The following is a 21315-nucleotide window of genomic DNA, read 5'->3' on the forward strand; positions in this document are numbered from 1 at the left end:
CATACTTTTGAAATAAAAGCAAGAACAGAGATTAAAACTCTTTAGTGATAATTTACTAGGTGAAAATCTACTTGTACTTATTTTTTTAATAGGCTTATTGGTTAAAATTAGCTGTAAATCAGCTTATTTTGAGTTCACAATATGTGAACTCAAATGTGTGAAATATGTGAAAACGTAGCTGGTCTTTTATGTATTTAGAAGATAAAGTAATAGGTAACAGGCTTTGTCAAGGTCAGATCATCTCAGGTTTGTCTCATTTATTTCTGTAGTAACAGAGAAGCAGTAGAGGTAGTGGGTTTACCTTGAGATGGACTGTCCACATAATTCTAGATCAAGTATAATAAAAGCATTAAGTATTACATCTGGAATAGGTCTTTGCAGTTTCCTTATAGCCAGTATTTTTTTTTTTTTGAGCTGCTAATCTAATTCAACTTTTCTTTTGTGGTACCTCAACCTGACATCAGAGTAACTGCTTTATAATCATATGAATCATCCTGCTTATCCTTTTTAAATGTTTTCCTGATACTAACTGAAGTATTCTAAGATTTCATGGAAACATGGTAGAAAAATATTTTATGAGCAAGACTTCTGGAACATATGCTTGCATGTTGTCTAACTCTACTAATTTATGAAAGCATGAATTCCTTAGTTGATGTTGTTTACTCTATTTTTAAATTGCTAACAGACTAAGAAGTGCTGTCTTAGCTGAGTGAGTAAACATTTGCTTATTTCTAAGGGGTTTATTGTGTCATTTACAAATCAGTCTTAGTCATGGGCCTATAATGCAGTTTGGCTGTTATTTTATTCATTATACCTCTTTTTTTTTTTTTCTTTTAGTCATCAGCCATAGGATTTGGTAACTCATACTATAGGTTATAATAATCTATAAGGTGTTACTGAACAGTTTATACCATATCTTGCTCTTAACCATGAAGAGTTTCTGGAGGCTCATGAACCTGACTTAAGAGTGAATTGACTATATTACTTTTCCTCCATTTAGCATTTTTCCTGATAGTTTTTCTGTATTGCTTGTAAGACGAATACACTGCTTTATAGGGATCTTGAAAACAAAAGTGTAGGCATTGTATCTTTTACCTGAATGAAGCAAGACAGGTATACATATTTGCAGCTCTTTGCAGCCATTTGGTACAAGCACTAAATAGTTAATGGAGTATAACTGATAAAATTTCAAAACTATTTTCACTTTATGAAAACTGCAGCTAGAAGACAGTGCTAATGGCTGTGCAGCAAAATTGCATTATATATAGGAGTATAAATGGAATTCTGTGTATGTAGAAGGCACAGTTAGAGCATTGTTTTTCATTCTGTGTCTGTTTTGTTCCAGCAGTCTAGACAGAGTTCTTGTTTCTAATAATGAGTACTTAGATTATGTCTATAATGCTGCTCTTTTTGGTCCTACGTCAAGAGATTTTATGGTGAGTAAAGGTAGCTAACCGTGGTTTAACTTTTTACTGCTCTGTAGGAAATTGAGCTGTAAAGAGATTTAATAAGTATGTCTTTCACCTGTTTAGTTTGTGGTGCCTTTGTTGAGAATGTCAAGCTTTGAGTTCGCTGTTACTGATCAGATGTGACATACTGGAGGTGAGTGGAGAGAGGTCAGGGTGTGGAGCACATGATACACAAGGAGAGGCTGGGAGAAATGGGTTGTTCAGCCTTAAAAAGAGAAGACTGTGGCTAAGACAGTTTAATGCTGCCTTCACCTCCCCACTGAGAGAGAATAAAGGTGGAGCCAGGCCCCTCTTAGATGAGAAGCAATTGGCAGAAGTTGCAGTGTGGGAAACTCCAATTACATATTAGGTTGTGTAATCTCTGTCCTTGGAGTATTCAACACTTGTCCAGGCAAGGCACTGAGTAGTGAGATCTTGGTTGATATTGTGAGCAGAGGCTGGGCCATGGGAGGCCCTTTCTGACATAAACTGTTCTAATAGATACAGTGAGAGCAGTGTCCAGAACATCAAGAGAGTCAGCTCTTATCTATTGAAGATTTTTAAATCCCTACTGCTGCCTGGTTTTGGGGCATCAGATGCAGGCTTGTATTAACACAGCAGTTCATGATTCTCCTTGTCAGATGGGCACCAAGTTTCTGGCTTTAACTGTAGCAGCAAAACTGGCTGGACCATTTATTCTGGTTATTTTACTTCATAGCTGTATTGGCAGAGTTGCTCATGAGTTCGTGGCAACATTTTTAGCTGATCTCCTTTTCTCCCCATCAGGCAGTGTCTATGAGCACTTGTCTCTTGTTAGTTTTACTCTTCTTCCAGACTTGGAAAATAGTGGAATATCTTAGAGTTTATCTGAAGTAGTTTTTTTTTTTTTATTTTCTATCTAAAGAGAGACTTCTATTGACACTACATTGCGGAACTGAAAGAAAGTTTTCTGAATCTGTTCATCCCCAACACTATACAGGGCTGTTTTGTAATAAGTAGTCATCTTTAAGAAGTGATTCATCGTGTCTTTTGTGTACCTCTAGTCCTTTTGGTGAAAGATGTTTAAAAAGGAAATGAGTTAATACCAAAGAGTAGTACACAGAAATAGAAAGTAGAAGTTGGATACCAGTATGACAGTACTGAGGTTTGTTGAAAAAGGTGTAATATATTCCCAAGAATACACATTATAATTCAGTGCTGTGTAACTCTCAGTATTTTGTTACATTTGAGATGAATAGAATGAGGGTGATACCTGGAGCAGATGTTCTGAATAGCAACAGTGTCTGCAGTTACTAGTTTTTGAATGTTAATGTTGCTATTATCTTGGTTAGAGGCTGGATACTTAATATTTACTGATACTGTGTTCTTTACTGTTTTCCTCTTGTAACTCCCCCCTTCCCCCCCCCCATATTCTTGAACTGTATCTTCCTCATCTGTCTGATCTGTCGCAGTCCCGTGTGTTCAATTACTACACTTGTCTTCATAACTCTGGATTCATTCTCCCCTTTCCTTCCCTGAACTGTAAACTTGTGTGGAGAGCTACACCTTATTCACTATTTTTTTAATGCCTCAGTTCAAACTGATACTGATTTTAAAAATGAGTGTAAATATATTCCCACTCTCATCAGGCTGTCCTTTTGAATTTTTTTCTTGTTCTGTTGAAAGTAATATTTTCTGTCATACAATATATTTTTCTTCATTCCTTTTTCTCCTCAGCCTCATGAAGTTTGCAGCATCTTTTTGTGGTTTTGAAACTCATACTTTTGTTCCCAGAATTATGGTCTGTGCTTTGGTGGATATTTAATTACGTGTCTTTGCTACAATTTTATTGGTTGAAGTTATTTTAAATACAGCTAAGATCTGTTATCTTTCATTGAAAGTTCCTAACAGAAAATAGCTTATTACATACTTCAAAATACTCCATTCTGCTCTCATTGTACCTCTGCTTTCCTCCCACCCATTTTTCCTCAACTTGATTTTTCTTGCGTCTTACCTCAAACTTCATTTCACATTTATTTTGTATATGAAAGTGCCTTTGCAAAACCAGCCAACACTTTATCCTGTATCTAATTTTGGGCTTTTAAAGCATTTTTGTTGTATCTGCTTATCTCTATGTGCTGTTTTGATGGCTGCCATCTGTGCCTCCAAGTACTACGACAATATATCACAATATGTAGTTCTCTTTATTTTTTGGTTAAACCAGTGATTTGTTGATTGATTTGAGCAGTAGATTCTATAGGTTCCTAAATACACAATGAGGGTATTTTTTAGGAATTAGGGTCTAGAAATTCTGCCTTATTTGTGGACTGCATTTTAGGACATGATTTACTTCATGGCCTCATGAGAGCCTCAGTAAATCTGCATCTTCCTGGGTAGAGCTTTTTGAGTGGAATTGCAGAAGCACATGCCTGGAAAGCAGCAGAACCTAAGGGAGAGGAACTGAAAAACGGATTGTGAGATGGCTCACAGAATTTAATTTTTGAATGCAGATCTTATCTCTCCTAACATCAAGGATCCACTCAGACAAAATACTGTCTTGTATTTTAACAGGTTGGATTATATATGCGTTATGCAATATTTCTGTAACAGCAACTCTTGTTTTTCATTTGGAAGGAAAAAAGTTGAGGTGTTTAAGGTAATTATTACAGTTGCACGTTTTTTCAATAGCTGTGAACTGGCCATTAGGCAAAGGGCTTTGTGTTTGCGGTGGATAATTTTGCTTGTTTGTGGTCAGGCACATTCTTCAGCAGCGTGTTTCACGGATTTCAGCCTGGACCGCCAGCTTTGTAAGACGTGGTGTGTAAAATGTGCTCTAGCATTGCTGAGAGGAGGGTGTGCAGGATTTAGTGAGATCCAATTGCTTCACATCCACATATGCAACATGCTGTAGCTAGTCCGGAAGAACTGAGATTAATCATTGTCTGGGAAGGTGGGACTTTTTTTATCCTGTTACAGGTTTTTTGAAAGTGTTCCTTAAAATCTAGTATAGAAATGTATTTATATCAATAGAAAATTAAAGAGCACTGCTGCGTAGCAGGTTACACCAAACTTCATTAACTGGTGCAAATTTGACTATAGTTCCTATTTCTCCAAACTACTTCTCAAAGCAGCACATTTCTCGTCTAGCCTGCATTAATTTCAGTCTCCATGCGTAAGCTGGTATCGTCTCAATAACAGAACTGATGTCATCAAATTTGACACAATGATTCGTCCTGTATAACATTGGCATCTGTGTCCATCATGCTCTCTTCAAAAGACTAAATGTTGACAGAGAGAAATTAAAAGAAGATTGGTTCTGTGAGCCTTCCTGGGTGAGAAGGCTGATGATAAAGCTGCAGTTTCTTCTCTGTATGTGAAGTGCATCCCCTTAAGATGGATTCGGATCACTTGTGCCATTTCATTTCATAGAATCGTGGAAAACCAGGTTGGAGAGGACGGCAAGGATCATCTGGCCCAACCTTTCTTGGCAGAAGTACAGTCTAGACAAGATGGCCCAGCACTTGATCCTTTTTTCTTTCTGTTTGGTTTATTTTTTCCTCCTTTTAACCTGCATTTTAACACTGAGCTATACTTAGTGTTGCAGAGAAACCAAGTAAAACATGGTGGCATTTCTCTGTCTGGTAGCATCCGTCGCTACCTTGTTTGCCTTTTTTTTCCTCTCCATTTCAGTATTAAAGGCAAGATATGTGACAAAAAGGCCAGAACCATGGCTTTTTTTGTTATTCTAAAATTATAATTTCAATTTCTGTTTGCTGCTGAAGTAAAGTTAGATCACAAGGAATTCAACAATGCACTTGGATTTACCAGGTAAAGAAGGTGAACTATATCCCAGTAAACAGCATTTTGTGTAAACAGCTCTGCTATAATTTTGATGTTGAAAACCCACTGCAAAAACTTTAGACATTAATGATAGCATACATTTCTGAAAGAGTATGTACCTCATTGCTAAATGTCGTACAGAATTGCTTTTTAAATGTATCAGTTCCTTTATATTTTATTACAGCAATGACTGCAGGCTTTTTTATATCAAGCAAACGGATGTATCCTAGACCTGAAGTTTGTACCAATGCAAATAACTGTTTTCTGGTTTTGCCATTTTTCAGCAAAATGTGACTAGCTTCTTTAGATTATTCACTATGCATGTTCTGTCTCAGCAATCACGAAAGTGCATTTGTTTCTCCAGTAAAGAGCATCACCTGCACATTGACTCCATCAAGCTGGACAGTGCTATTTTGAGTGGTAGGTTACAACCTTGAAGTCAAGCGTAACAGGGTTATGGCAAAAAGCTTTTAATAGTGCCTAAACAGTAGCCTGAGAAATTTCAAAATGTTGTTACAGAAAGTGAATTGCTATTTCAACAAAAATGTTATTATTTTTTTTCTAGGTCTGTTCATTACTAACCAGTTTCTAAAATGGATAGTATATAGTAAAATTTAAATATCAACTGAAGTGACACCTTTGTCTTCTCCCTTTTGCATGTGTTACATGTGTTTAAAAACAACCCACTAGCAAATGCCCCTGTACAGAGGAGAAGCCTGTCTCCATGCTGGTTCTTGGATTTTAGTGGTTGTGTGCCATATGGTTTTACAATAAGGAAAACTCCTCAATATGCATGTAGCTGGACTAAAAGTGGAGGAACTAAGATAAAACTAAAGAAAAATAGTAGACAATTTGCTTCATTAAATGCAAAAACCTGAACATGATACTGGGTATAACCCGAGCAGGAGATGTTTAGTTATGCTGTCATGGTGCATTAGTGTTTCTTTGGGGTAGTGTTTTCTTGGAATCAGTTGGCAAAAAGCAATTGTCTGGAAAAGTGGAGAAGAATAACATTTATTATTCTGCACCTAGTAGTCTATCACTTTGCTTTTTGCTTTAGTCCTTACTTTAGGAAATCCAAACCTTTGGAAGACTAATTTTGGTGAGCTTCTATAAAACTTCTGTTTCCAAAGCATATAAATGACATAGTTGTTGTATTTATTATGAACTGTTGAATGTCAGTATAGAAGGTCACATCCAGGTGTGCTAAATCATCAACCTGGACCAACATTTGCATTCGTTATTACTTTGACGTGCAATAATTTCAATGCAATAATGGCTGTTAGTTTATCTGGATCATCCAGGTTTTTGTTCTCCCATTATTCGGTGGATTATTTCTGCTGTCTTTGCATTCTAAAGTGAATCCTGTCCAGTGTGGTTTTCCTTCCTGATTTAGAATTAATGGTGAGGAGAGAAAAGAAATGTGCTGGCCTCTGAGACTTTTTATTTGTTCTCATTTCTGCAAGGTTATACAATACAATACTAAATTCTTCTTGGAATTGGTGCACAGGTCTGATGTTTTATTCCCTGCTCCATTTAAAACAATTAAAAATGGGGCATGATTTTCTGTTTCACTGGGAAGGGGTTTTATGCTTCTGAAAACTTCAGAGAATTTCCTCTTCCAAAACCTCTTTCAAGTAATGAATTTTCATCAATAAAGAAGAAAGTTGCTGTCAGGATTTAAGACATAATCTGTGATTAATACATGATTTCTGCAAATCTGAGTTATAAGTAAGAAAATAATCTCTCCAATTACCTTTGCAGATGCCTCACTTTTATATAATTCAATAGATAAATAAGATCTATTAAATCCTAAAACTTTGTCTGGAATCCCTTGTCTCTTTAGGGGGTAGAAAGGAGGTGTGTTGCTGAGTAGGGAAAGTATTGTGAGGAGAATTCGGGGTGGAATTTGTCTTGGCTAACTTCAAGCATCTGCAGTATAGACATCTGCACTGCAGTGTATTGAAAATACACTGGTTAGGAAATGGGGAAGTTTTAATTACTGGAAGGAAAGCACCGTGTGGATTTACATGCCAGCATTTGAAGGAAATCCCATTTCTTAGTAGGATGTCTCACCTAGGTGCCATTAAAGGGCAATAACATTTCTGTGCTTTCCAACAGGAAGATCCATAGTACTTGTTGCAGCCGTATCAAGGCACCAAGTCTTCAGAATCCTGTTCCAGTCAAGTGACTTTGTGACTATATTGAGGCTGAGAAGGCTGCTGGGGTGCTTCACACTCAATTAGGAGGGTTGGCTTTGGAGAGTTCAAATTAGAAAGAATTTACATGAGACTAACAAAGAATAAACTTAAGGATGAATAAAGGGTAAGGCTATGTTTCCATAGGTGACCTTTAGGTCCCAGGTTGCTTACCAGTGGCTCTGGCTTTCCTTCCACATGCACAGCCACCCTTTTTTATTTTTATTTCTCTCTTAAGAAGTTCAGAATGCAGCATTTAAAACAGCTTATATTACATATGAATGCCCAGAATATTACTAACTTTACCTTACAATTCTTCTAGCTACCACTTTGTTGGCTTTAGTATGTTGTGTGAAGTGCCATCCTGAACAAAGAGTTACAGAAAAGTGAAGAATTAGAGAAAAGAAGCAGATCTTTAATATGAAGATTTATCAGTTAAACTTAACTTTGAAAACCACATCTCTCTCTGAAGAGTTGAACAGGAAGAAGTTAGATTTCTGTACTAGGTTTTTCTTACCCGTATCTATTTCAGGGATATCTGGCAGAGGGGCTCACATCAAGATTTCAGAGAAGGCACTGTTAGGGGTGTTACCTCTTAAATTCAATGAGAAATGCAGACAAAAAAAAAAATCAGATGCTCTCAAAAGAGCTACAAAATTAATTGCAAATATCTGCCTATGACTGTGTTAGTTTTTCTTTAGTGTGTTATTTTTTCACTAATAAAATATGAAGTATTTTTCCAAGTATGTGTGCATCCACACATGATATACAGAGCAGTAAATATCAGAGATCCTATAGTCACTGTACCTTTACATTATTCAGATTTTTCATTAGTATGTTTTGAATTTGAGTCCAGTTTATCTAAGTATTGTCCATTTAATGGATGAAATTTTCTTACTATGACCTCCACTTAGTACTTTTCTGCTCAGCATGATATTTAATTAAATTTCAGAATAGCAGTAGCTTTTTGGTATCTATTATTCAAACACCATTTAGAAAGACATCCGGAAACATGTTGTTTGGTCTTGTGATGATTTGTGATACTTTTTGTAAAGCTAAGTTAATGAGACGGCAGCTATGTTTATTTAACTTAGTTTTAAATGTTCAAGATTGTTCTGAATTGTAAGGCATCCATTCGTTTAATCAGCAGAAGGTTTCATCTGAGATGTTATGTATTTTAAAAAGCAGAAGGTCTGTGTTTGATCATCATGTTAACATAAGCTACCTATTCTTCAAAATGAACACTGCAAATCCGTTATTACTGAAATAATTTATTTACATGTAATTTTTTAATTTTCATATAGGGAGGCAATTTTAAAGAAGAATCCTGGGCACCTGTTGGCAAAAACAAAGCAGAGGAAAAAGCGAAAAAGGAACAAAAAAAAGAAAGGCAATCATGCAGAAGTTACGAAGAAAAGGTTAGGCGGAGCAGCTCATCATCCAATTCCAGATGACCAGGACACATCAGAAAGCAAAGAGGATGATTCAGAAGAAGAAAACAGCAAATCATTGTATACATTCAGTGAAGGTTCAGAGGATCCAGTGACAGTTTGTGAAGAGCAGCCTAATGGTGACAATGAAAGCCTAAAAGAAGCTGCAGCAGTGTCAAAAGAAAGGTTTCCTGTCACTGCGTCTGAGGTCTCAACCATGTTGAACGATGCAATGAAAAATGAATTGCCTGTAGAAAGTGATGGTTTGCTTCCCATAGATATAAAACCTTTTTCTACTGAAAACCTAACCAGAAGTGCCTTCAATGATGAGGAAACAAATCAAAGGCACAAAGAAAACCTTTGCAAAAACAGTTTCCTAAAAATAAGCAATAATGAAAATTCCAACCAGGAAACAGAAGGCATCTCCGAAGATTACAACACACCACTGTTACGCATGGAAAACAGACTTGGATCATATCAATTCATCTGTGAACCTGACATGGAAGATAAGCTGTTCGGTTTTAATGGTGGAAAAAAAGAAATCTCTGAGTGTTACAATTCAAACGCACATGATAATGTGCCTGATAATCACATAGAGGATAAAGGTGCATTAAAAGTGGAAGAGAATAGCTCTACTGCCTGGGCTTTTTTTTCAATTAAGTTACCTACTGAGGAATTGTGGCTGGGCTTTGATACACAAGTTTCTCTCTCTTCTTGGCCTGAGGATAAATTTGTAGGTGAACAAAGACCCCCCAAAATGAGGAAACCTAAACAGATTCAAATGAACAGTTCAACACAGCTAAACTGCTGTTGGTCAAATGAAGGACTGGTAAAGGAAAACCACCAGGTAACAGTAACTGAGGAGGCCGGTAATGTAATAAGCAATGGTCTAGGGACATCTCCAGCTGCTGGAGTGCACTTAGATTCCCTTGTGGAAGCTGGGGCCACCTTCACGCAGTGTTCGAGTGACGGAAATGTTCCCAGAAATAACGGTGCACCAGTTACATCAAAGAGGAAAAGATGCAGAAGAATTGTCAACTTGGCACCAAAGTTTGATCTACCAAGACAGATTGCTGGTAGTACAGAGGGAGGGAAGGAAGTCCCAAGAAAAGACGATGTTCCCTCAAAAAGAGTTTTGGAAGTGAAGCCAAAGAACTTTCTAAGCAAGGATTGTGCAGAGGAACATGAGCAGAACTGTGCATTGCAAGAATATTCTGCAGCTTTGAGTGGCACCAAGGCAACATATTCCTTACCCATTCCGGATACAGATGCTTTGTTATATGATATTTCTTACATTCAATTGGGACAATCTTCTCCAATGCCAAAATATTCCTGCAGGTTTTGTGTGGTTTCCAGGATGAAGAAGGAGCAAGCTAGAACTCTTAAGCAACAAAAGGTCATTGATAAAAAAGAGGGTGAGTGTGAACAAGTTTCTTCGGAGGTTACAAATAGGCAACCCGATATTTTGTCTTCCGTTAAAGCTGTTTCTGAATATCCAGAAGATTCTAATATATTGGCAAGCTGCAGTGAGGATGTGGATGAAGCAGATGACCCTGGGGCAGGAGAGGCCTCACAACTTGAAGATAATCAAGATGTGAATGTAAAATCTAGTTTTCTGGGACTTCCCTTATCATTAGGATTTGCTTTTCAACTTGTTCAGCTCTTTGGTTCTCCAGGTCTTCCACTGGGTAATACTCTTCTTACTACTCCTATGTTAAAACAACCCAAACAAACAAACCCACACACCAAACAAAAAGCCACCAAAATGCCCAGAAAAAAAAAATAACCCCAAATCCCTATGACTAAATACTCAGGCTTATTGCACATACCATTAATAACAAATATTAATCCTATTGAAAGGAATCACTGCTACTTAGGTGATTTTTTTTTTTTAAAGAAATATTATATTTTGCATAAAATATTCTTCAGTCTCTGTCGAAGGTGCAATGTGGTTTGGCCTCATATTTGTAGCCTCTATAACAATGACTTACTAACTTAAAATCCTATTGTGTGAGAGTTTATGGTATTGATGACAAAACTAAATTAAAACATAGTACGAAATGTGTGCTCTTACATAAAGGTTGCATGTTTCATTTTATATTCCACCTGGGTAATATAGTAGCATTCTTCTTTATTTAGTAATTTTTCATAATCCCTTATGTGTCTTAGATACTGTTGAAAAACTTTCCCAGAATCTCATTTAATTTGAAAATCAAATTACAAGATGCATTTTTCTGTCAGTGCATGCCTTCTTTTTAAACCATGCGTGATTAACAAGTGTCACAGTTCTGTACTTGCCATCCAGAGCTCAAATTGTCATATTTTTGTACTTTCAGTTTAATTATTATAAGTTAGCTGTTAGAAGTGTGATGATCAGTCCCCAAAGGAGTTGTGTGTGGCAACTATGATTTCCAAATTTACTGCAAGCTAATGCAATGGTACAGAGCTGTAGCCAGCAGCAACAGCAGACATGTGTTGAGAGTTCACCCTAGGGCATGGTGCTGTGTATGTACCTGCTGAAAGAGCCACGTTCCCTGTGCACAAAGTTGTGCTACTGCTTTGGTCCAAATTTAGTCACTTTAACCAACAAATATGGTTAAAAAGCACTTTTTCAGTGTGTAGACCTTTACACCTGCTTGTTTCAGTAGAATTTGAGGTTGAAATGACAACTGAGGAGTAGCTTATGTCTGTTTATCTGCCTGAACTGACCTTGGGTTTCTTTGTTTTTATTGCAAAAGTTGATGGCAACATTGCCTGGCAGCACGGGGGTGCCAAAGCACTGGCAGCACCACCGGGTTGGTACCAGCTGGTGCGTTTGGTGTGGTCCCCTAAGGACCTGCCGTGCTGCTTCAGCTAAATGTGGCACAACGCACCGCAGGGTTTGTCATACAGGGCTAAAGCAGGACAGGGAAGTGCTGTTTGTGTCCTCAACTATTGCATAGAAAACATTCCTCATCTCCAAACTTGGTGAGTCTTCATGCGTGTGATCTTAAATTTCAACATCTGAGAGGGCATGGAGTTGGCCATGACCTGACAACAGTGATCTGCTGGGAGTGAAACAAAAGCAGGCATTCAGAAACTCAGTAGGTTAGTGAACCAAATGTCGTTCTTCTCTGAGTGAGCAGCAGGTGAAATACTCTGGTGTTTAGATGAGTTTCCTTTGGAAATAACCTTTGAGAGAGAAAAGCTCAGAAGCCCTGCCAGCTTGTGACTGCTGGTTGGTGAGGTTTTTTCTGTCAGAGTTGTGCATGCTATCTGGAGAAATCTGGCCACATTCCAACTCAACTCTAATTTTCCTTTCAAAAGTTCTTGTGCTTTTTTGTGGCCTGTTATATATCGACAGGCTACTATTTATTAATGTACAGATATGAGCTGTAGTATTTTATAGCACTGGCAATTGCAGTCAACTTTTATTGAAAATATTTCAGGAGAAATTTTTGGTAAATAAATGTCTTTTTTTTTTTTATAAATGAAAGATTTAGTTGACTGAATTGCTTGTATGATTCTCATATAAGCATAGAATATCTTTTTAGACTTTTCTACAAAGAATCTCTTCAGTTTCTCAAACAGTATTAGAGTTACCACATTTTAGAAAGTAATTTCTTTAGGGGCATTGCACAAATTCCTATAATTAAACATTTTTAAATTAAAGTTTGTTACATAAGTTGCATTTTGTTTAATTTATGGGCATGGAAGCTTTCTGTTTGTCTTGTTTGTGCCTAGTTCTGGGTGAGTCTGGGGAGGAAATGAAAAGTATGGTGAGAAAGCCTTTGCCTGAGAAAAGAAACCAAAACCAAATCTCTGTCACCCTCCTTCCCTCCCTGAGCACTGGCCTTAGACTGCAGAAAACCTAATTTCTGGCTTGGCTGCTGGCTCGTTTAAATATCTGCTGACTTTTTAAAAAATTCTCTCTATATATATAATGTGTGCAAAAATTGTAATTCAGTACTATACTTGGGCTATGGAGAGACTTGAACACTCAACTGCCAAAAATATTTTCTTCTACAGAATCCTTGTTGCCAGATGATTATATAGTTCCTCTTGACTGGAAGGTTTCAAAGATGATCTATTTACTGTGGAAGACCTCTGTGGAGGTACGAATTTTAGGGGATCTTGGAAGGCTTTTCAGTGTTCCAGGTGTAAAGAGGAATCCTTCAGTCCATAAGCAAGATTACATCCTTTACTCATAAATTTGCTTTTTGTTTCTTTGTTTAATATAGCCACAATGAGGAGATGGATGTTTAATGTAGTCTTCTGAAAATTTCCATAACGAGCTCCAGGCCATGGTAAGATTCAGGTTTTGAAAGATCAGAAATGGATACAAAGTAGTTGAAGGAGGAAAAATCCCAACCTTCTCCTTGATACTGGTGTCCTGACCTGGCCTGTGTTTGTTAAGTACAACCCACAATAATTTATTTGTTTTCTTTCTTACGGTTTCCTCTCATAACCTGAGCAAATTTGTGGGGGGAAATTTAATGAAATATAACAAGGGCAAGTGTAGAGTCCTGCATCTGGGCAGGAACAGCCCCAGGTTCCAGTATAAGTTGCGGAATGACCTATTAGAGAGCAGCGCAGGGGAAAGGGACCTGGGGGTCCTGGTGGACAGCAGGATGACCATGAGCCAGCACTGTGCCCTTGTGGCCAAGAAAGCCAATGGCATCCTGGGGTGTATTAGAAGGGGGGTGGTTAGTAGGTTGAGAGAGCTTCTCCTTCCCACCCTGGAGGTGAGACCACTCTGGAATGTTGTGTCCAGTTCCGGTCCTGTTCCGCCCTGGTGAGACCACATCTGGAATATTGTGTCCAGTACTGGGCCCCTCAGTTCAAGAAAGACAGGGAACTGTTTGAAAGAGTCCAGCACAGAGCCATGAAGATGATTAAGGGAGTGGAGCATCTCCCTTATGAGGAAAGGCTGAGGGAGCTGGATCTCTTTAGCTTGGAGAAGAGGAGACTGAGAGGTGACTTCATTAATGTTTATAAATACGTAAAGGGTGAGTGTCAGGAGGATGAAGCCAGGCTCTTCTCGGTGACAGCCAGTGATAAGGGATAATAGGTTCAAACAGGAACATAAGAGGTTCCACTTAAATTTGAGAAGAAACTTCTTCTCAGTGAGCGTGACAGAGCACTGGAACAGGCTGCCCAGGGAGGCTGTGGAGTCTCCTTCTTTGGAGACATTCAAAACCCACCTGGACACATTCCTGTGTAACCTCATCTGGGTGTTCCTGCTCCAGCAGGGGGATTGGATTAGATGATCTTTTGAGGCCCCTTCCAATCCCTGACATTGTGTGATTCTGCTAACAGTAGTTCTTTACAGTTACTTCTACGAAGAGTTGTAGCAGAGAAGTTATTCGGAATGACTGATGACAATTTAACTCTTGTTTTCTAGTTAGAAAGTGTTACCTTACAAATTTTAAATTACTTTTTTGCTACTTCCTACTGTTGCTTTTTGATATAGAGGAAAACCCTGTAAATATAATGAAATAGTATCTATAAAATGGAGTCTGGACCTATGTTCTTTCCCAAAATATGAAAACCTCTTGTCACATATATATATTTATATTTTAAATCCAGACTATTCTTATCTGTTTTAGGAGAAACAAAAAACAAATGGATCACAGAATGGAAACACCGTGGCTGGTAAGTGTATTCTGTGATACGAAAACTGCATAAAATAATTGTTCACAAGATAAACTTGTTAATGCTGAAGTGCATTGAAGTTTTTCAGCACAAATGAGTGATAATGTTCCTCTTCATGCAAAAGCACTAGGATGTGATAAATTAATTTGTACCTTTGTTGATTGTGCACATAGTATGGCAGAGCTACGGTTGCTGTGAATCATCACTTTAATATTTCCTGATGCAAATGCTGAAATTCTTTGCCTTGCAAAGTTTCCCATATGGAATTAATCCACTACTTTGCTGAAGTTTACCTGATTCCAGACCAGAAGGATGTTTTTAATGAAAAGAAGTCTTTCTTTAGACTTTATTTCTCTGAAAAGCTGAGCATCTTTAGCTTAATTAAACGTACTGGTCCCTATAGGTTGCCAGTGTAATGATAGACCAGGCTCTGGAGCAGCAAGGGGTATCAGGGTCCATGGGAAGCTCTGGGCTTCTTCATGCATTAATTCCTGCCCTGTGTAGGTTATGGGATAAGGTTGCTGGTTGTCTTTTTCCATGGTTTCTGTATTAGTGTAGTATAATTTCACAAGCTGCATAATATGAGATGAAAAATACACAACAGTAGCTCCCTGGAAGCTGATGGGATTTGATGTCTGAAACAGGAGAGGAGTTTCTCCTTTCTAAAAAAGAGAAAAGGGCACTCTAGGAAAGCTAAGAGGAAGCATTAAGAGTAGGAACATGTATTATATAAACACGTACACACGCTCTTTCCTTTTCAGAGACAAACTGAAAAATATGGTTTATTTTGTAGGCAGTTTAGGAGGCAAAATGAGTAGCTTTTTGGTGAAAGTTTGTTCCAGAGGTACTTCATCCTGAGCTAATACAAATGACACTATATAAGATAAATAGATAATTTCAGGTGATTTTGGCTGCAGTTTGGGGTTTTTTTTATTATTATTTTTTAGATGATATTATTAGTCTTGAAGATCTAAATAAAAATGTCCAAGAGAACCAAGAGTCTTCTGAAACACTTTCAGAAATGGAGCTGTTTCAAGGGGTGGTAGAGGAGAACATCGTGACCTACACCAGCACTGGCTGCCTGGATGCTGCGTTTCATCAGTCATGATTGACCACCTTAAATTCTGCATGAAGGAAAAGGTAATCAGTCACACTTGTGAATGTGTTTTATTCTTGTATGATATTTGACCAAACACCTAAAGAATATTGTTATAATTTTTGGGTGCATTTAGTATCACCCAACTTTTTTTTTCCTTTAGTTTAGGGATGAGAGTCGTTGGGCTTTATTAATCCTGTGTTGGGAAAAGAGAGGGCAGCATTTTGTTATTAAAGCCATATTATTTTTTCCCCAAAAAAACCCTAAAACCTGCTGGAGAAGTGAAAGCAGTTATCTAGAGTACCCAAGAGCTGGACTTTATTCCCAATTTAATTATTGTGGTGGTCTATATAAAGTCATGTTATCTCAGTGCTCTTTTCCTCGTCTATTCAGCATGGCCAGCAATGCTGTGTTAAGGGTCTAATTATGAAGGGCACTGTCTGAACAATAAAATAGTATTTCACTAAGTTACGAAAACATGCGGCAGTTCTGCTTCTTAGCAGCAGGAGGTTGCAATAGGACTCCATATCTTCAAGTGTTAATTTTTCATGAATGTTTTAATTCACACAGAATCGACTGGGTTGGAAAAGACCTCAGAGATCATCAAGTCCAACCCTTGGTCCAACTCCAGTCTGTTTACTAGATTATGGCACTAAGTGCCATGTCCAACCTCACTTTAAAAACCTCCAGGGATGGTGAGTCCACCACCTCCCTGGACAGCCATTCCAATGACTGACCACTCTCTCTGTAAAGAATTTATTTCTAATATCCACCCTAAATTTCCCCTGGCAGAGTTTAAGCCCATGCCCCCTTGTCCTATTGCTGACTGCCTGGGAGAAGAGACCAATCCCCACCTGGCTATAACTTCCCTTCAGGTAGTTATAGAGAGTGATGAGGTCACCTCTGAGCCTCCTCTTCTCCAGACTAAACAAGCCCAGCTCCCTCAGCCTCTCCCCATAGGTCTTGTGCTCAAGTCCCTTCACCAGTCTTGTTGCTCTTCTCTGGACCCTTTGTCTTCAGTATGACAAAGTGTGCTATTGAGTATTAGAAAGTATGCTGGCATGTTCAGGCTTGCCTTGTGAATTTTTGAGCCCTTTGGTAACCTTGCAAAGTTTTTTAAGTTTGTTTATGAGAGATTTTAGGTATGTTATGATAAGAAGGAAGGACTTCTGAATCCAGCTGGAAAACACTGTCTTAACCTCCATATCATTTTACCCTCAGGTTTTCTTTCCAAAGTGGAAAATGCATTAATCTGTAGTTTTAAAAGAAGGAAACTGAGTTACATAGAAAAAGAATAACTTGCACCATGGGAAAATTGAGCCAGGGAAAAAAAAAAAATCAAGATCATGAGGCTTAAATTGTTCCCATCCAGACCCCACGGTATTGCTGGAATGTCATCCACGTGCGGTCTGGCCAGGGGTCTGTGTCACGCTGTGTCCTGTGCCTGACATGAACACGAGTCGGTGACTGGAGGAGGAGTCAGAAAGGCAGATGTGCTGCACTAGGAGGCTTATAAAAGCAGAAGCTGACATTTTATTAATAGAAGATCTCCTAATTTTCACAGTGGAGGTTAATGACAGAAATAAAGTAGTTGAATAGTTTGGGATGGAACTGAAACCTCTTGAATGGGGGTTGATTTGATTATATGCATTTTTAGATCATTGACAATAAAAATGACATTGCAGGTCATTTACTGGTTAGACTGTACCAACTGCTGATGGAGGAAGGTGAGGGGAATCTCTCTGAACTGCTTAGTACAGACAGCACCAATCTCACAAAGTGCTGTCAGCACAGGTTATTGATAAAATCAAGAACATCTGGTAGAGGCATTGTTCTCTTACATAAGCAAATACTAAAATATTTGGTATGCGAATAAAAACATATTTTCACCTTGTGTCAGCCACAAATTTTTGTAAGTTACTTACAATATTGCAAATGTTGGTTGTGTATGCAAATAAATAATGAAAATATTTCTTGTCATAGTGGCTGGCCAACTCAGTATGGATCTGTAACCTAAGCTACTGCCCAGAAATGTCCGCTTTTATTGATTAAATGCTTTTATGCTAAAGAAAAAATTTGGAGAGCTCTGTTCTCTTTCCCAAAGAAAACTGTGATTAACCTGGAAATTTGATGGGCTTTTTTTTTCTTTGTGTACTTCAAGAAAGGAAAGACACGTGCTAGCAGAGTGTTCTGCCTTATTGTCAATACCTTTACCTGGTTGCTGAATCCAACAAACTTTTTGCTTTTAGATTTATGGCCTTTGTCTGCCATGCTGCTCCCAAAATCATTTCAGCCTTCCTCTCCTGCCTGCGGTGAGTGCAGCAGAAGCCATCTGCAGCGCTGTGTGGTTGTGAGCAGCCACCAACTGCTGGTCTGAAATTAAACATCATTAAATCCCAGTTCGTTACATGTGCAATCTAATACTCTACTATGCTGTCTTATGTTAGTTCTAGGGTATATAGAATTAAAGCAATGCATACTTTACTGTGAAAGAAGAGTCCCACTCAGTGTTTGGTTTTAAAACAAAAAAAAGGCGGCATTGCACACTCTGCGCAGAAGGACTTGGTCATGCTCAATGGTTAGGGCTTTGTGTTGGAAAGAGGGAACTTAGGGGTTTTTGTGGGTGTTTTTATTTTGTCTTTTTGTTAGTTGAACATCTGAAATGAGTCAGGGAAAGTCCCAAAGGCTGCTGGAGGGAGGGGATGAGGCAGCAGAGGCGGGGTGGGTTTCGGCTGCTCTGGAGCTGGGGTTTGCAGCCTGGGGCTGAGCGGGTGCGCTGGCTCCGTGCTGCGGACGGCAGGAGATGCCCTTCCCCCCAGACCCACCCCAGTTTATCAGCTCCTGCACTCGCTGGCTGACACGGAAGCTATAATTTAACACACTAAGCCCACAAGAAACAAACGGATAGTTTTCTGCTGAGCTGGCAAAAGCTTGTGTAAGGTCCAACTCAGTGCCGAAGCTGGGGCCGGGGGGCTGACAGGGCTGTGCTGCTGCAGACCTGATGTGGGGGACGTGCAGGGCTTCCTTCTTGGGTGGCATCAGCTCTCGTACCAGGGACTGCATATCGTGCAATCATACCGGCAGGTGAAAGACTGCTTTTTAGCTTATGCAAACATTAGGGTGTTAATTTTTTTGAAAGTATGTGAAAAGCAAAAAGCATTTCTCAGAGTTTTTAGTTCACTCCTGCTAACTGTCAGGCACAAGACACTGGGTAGCACAGACCCCCGGCTAAACCCACATGGGTGTTCTAGCAGTCCTCTGAAGTCTGGATGTGTAACACTGTAAAAGGCAGGTGAGCTTTTCTGGTTGATGGTGCCCCTGGTTTTGAGGGCTAAGGTGGTCTTTCCTCGCCGCAAAACCACTCTCCTCTGGTTGCTGATTAAAGCAGACTTGCCAAGAATGAGGTCCCAGAGTGGCTGTAAAACTGTGAACAAGTGAACAACTGTAAATGCTAAAATGGATTTGATTTCACCAAATGTCAGGGGAGGGGAAAAAAAAAACCATAAAGAACTGAGGCATTCCTACCAAAAGCTTTTTAAATCACAGAAAATAAATGCAAAGCTAATGCGATCATTTCAGTCCCTATAGATTTGAGACTAAACTAAGTATTACTGGCCAAGTGCAACTTAATCTGTCAGCCAGGTGATTGTGCTTCTGTATTCACTTTCTGAAAGGGTGTTTTTGTTCAAATGGGAGAGTTCAAGTCGTGGTGTTCCTCTGTGAAAACACGAGGTTAATCTCAAGTTGTTGTGAGAGCTCCTTATTGCAGCATTGGCAGCACATCAGTATTTGTTCTGGAGATTAAGCAAGAGATCCTGAATTTACAAATGCTGAGAACAGTGCAAACATCATTATTTTAGGATCTAGTAGTTCCCTTAGACCAGGACTCCCAAGTGCCAGGTGCTCTACAAATGTAGAATAAGATGACAAAACTGATGTCAGTTTAAGCATTTACCTGCAGGACTACTGCAAAATAAAAGCTGGCATGTTTGGGTTTTGAAGCATAATGGTCAATTTGCAGTAAATCCCCGCAGGAACACTTCCTCCGTGACAGCCCTGTGGGGTTGAGGTTTTGATGGGACAAATCTCTTGGTGACATGTGTTCTCTCTCCTCCTTTCCCTGCCTGCGCTACTCCCATTGCTTCCCTTTGCTGGATGTGGTGCTTCCGTAGCCAGAGAGTGAAGCAGCTCAGCCCTATCATCCTGTGCATAAAGGCGTCCAAAAAGTTTTCAGTCTGGACCATTAAGCTGAAACAAATTGTCCTAGAGCCATGTAACCAGCAGGATACAGGCAAAGGAGCAGGAACGTGTGGCTGGGAGAGGCACGACCGTCTTTTGGCTAGCAGGAAAACAATAACCTAAAAGATACCAAGCAAACTAAAGCAGTCTTCTAGTATCGCCACAGAAAATATCATCCCGTGGCCAAACTTCTTCTGGTTGTACTTTGATACAATGATAATGAAAACGTATTTTCTCTATCCTTTGACATTTAGCCACTAATTTTAAACAAAATGAAGCAAGGGAAAGTGTGCAGAATTATGACCAGTAAACCTCACCTGCTTTTTACAGTGTTTACCAGCAAAACCTGGCCTAAGATTTACTTAGGCAGAGAGCATAATTACCAGGGACAGTAAGGGTTGCCCAGAAGAGTCTTTCTAGAGCTCTCAGAAAAGAAGAGTAACCATCAGGTTGTGCTGGTGCTTCACATGAACCTCCTTAACTTGGAGGCCTGTGAGGTCCTGAGTTAGTGTAACAGGGAGAAAATAAGCAAGGTAATAAAACAAGTTGTAGCTATGCTAATAGTACTGTTCACTGAATGGCTGTTCCTTATACAGTGTTTATGATGTGTAGAGGGGAAAAAACATCCACCATGTTACTGTTCTCTGTATTCTTCAGCCTTGAGATTGCTAGGTCCTTACTGTCTGTGGTTTTGACATCCAAGCTTTCTTCTCTTCTTTTAACATTCTTCTTGCATTTTTTTACTTTTCTTTTGCTTTCCATCATCTGCTTCCTCTCCATTCTTTATTTTTTTTTTTTAAGAAATAACTAACAGCTGAGTACAAGAAAGACACTTTTAAAAATGTAAGACAAGTGAACTCTTCTCAGTCTGGGGGTCAAATTTGCAACTGTTGGAGTCTTTCTAGAATCTATGTTTTTGTGATATTTCAGCAGAATCTCTTCTATTTTATTACAGAAATGTCTCGCTTTGATTCCACCATGGAAAGACTTCAGTTGGCCACCAACGATTTTAAATGTAAGGAATAACCTGGAAGAAAGTAACCACTGTAGATTTTTGATGTGAATCTTTGGCCATCCTCCTCTCACAGCCCCCCACTGTCAACCTCTCTATCCATGTAATAAAATGCAAAATGGAGATAACTTTGTGTGCAGCAAAAGGTCACTTTCTGCAATCATTTGGGGTTTATATCTTCTCAGTGCATCCTTGAGTGTCATACTAAGAAACTGAGCGCGGAGACCAGTAAGTAGAGAGGAGGTTCCTATGGTATGAGGTGTGAGCTTCAGGCTCTGGTATTTAATACACTTGTATCAGGATCCCAGATGTTGCCAGGTGAACTGGTAGCAGTGCCTCCCTGCAGGGAAAGGGGACCGACTCTTTGTTGTTAATGAGGTGTCTTACCCTCCTCCCACCTGCTCTTTCATCCTGTCACTCGTTATACATCCCAGTCTCT

The 21315-nt window shown here is 39.0% G+C and overlaps 1 protein-coding gene across 1 annotated transcript; it reads left to right on the forward strand.

Annotated features, from left to right (window-relative positions):
* Positions 1–5236: 5236 nt before the first annotated feature.
* On the forward strand, positions 5237–21024 carry LOC308053406 (uncharacterized protein; the record flags this gene model as incomplete). The annotated part of the gene is made up of 6 exons (XM_080364255.1): positions 5237–5255; positions 8916–10583; positions 12904–12989; positions 14484–14529; positions 15477–15669; positions 20820–21024. The coding sequence occupies 5 exons, from the start codon at positions 5237–5239 to the stop codon at positions 15635–15637; spliced, it is 1980 nt and encodes a 659-aa protein (XP_080220381.1). The 3' UTR covers positions 15638–15669; positions 20820–21024.
* Between the last annotated feature and the right edge of the window lie 291 nt (positions 21025–21315).

Source organism: Nesoenas mayeri (assembly GCF_963082525.1).
Source record: "Nesoenas mayeri genome assembly, chromosome: 1".
NCBI lineage: Eukaryota > Metazoa > Chordata > Aves > Columbiformes > Columbidae > Nesoenas > Nesoenas mayeri.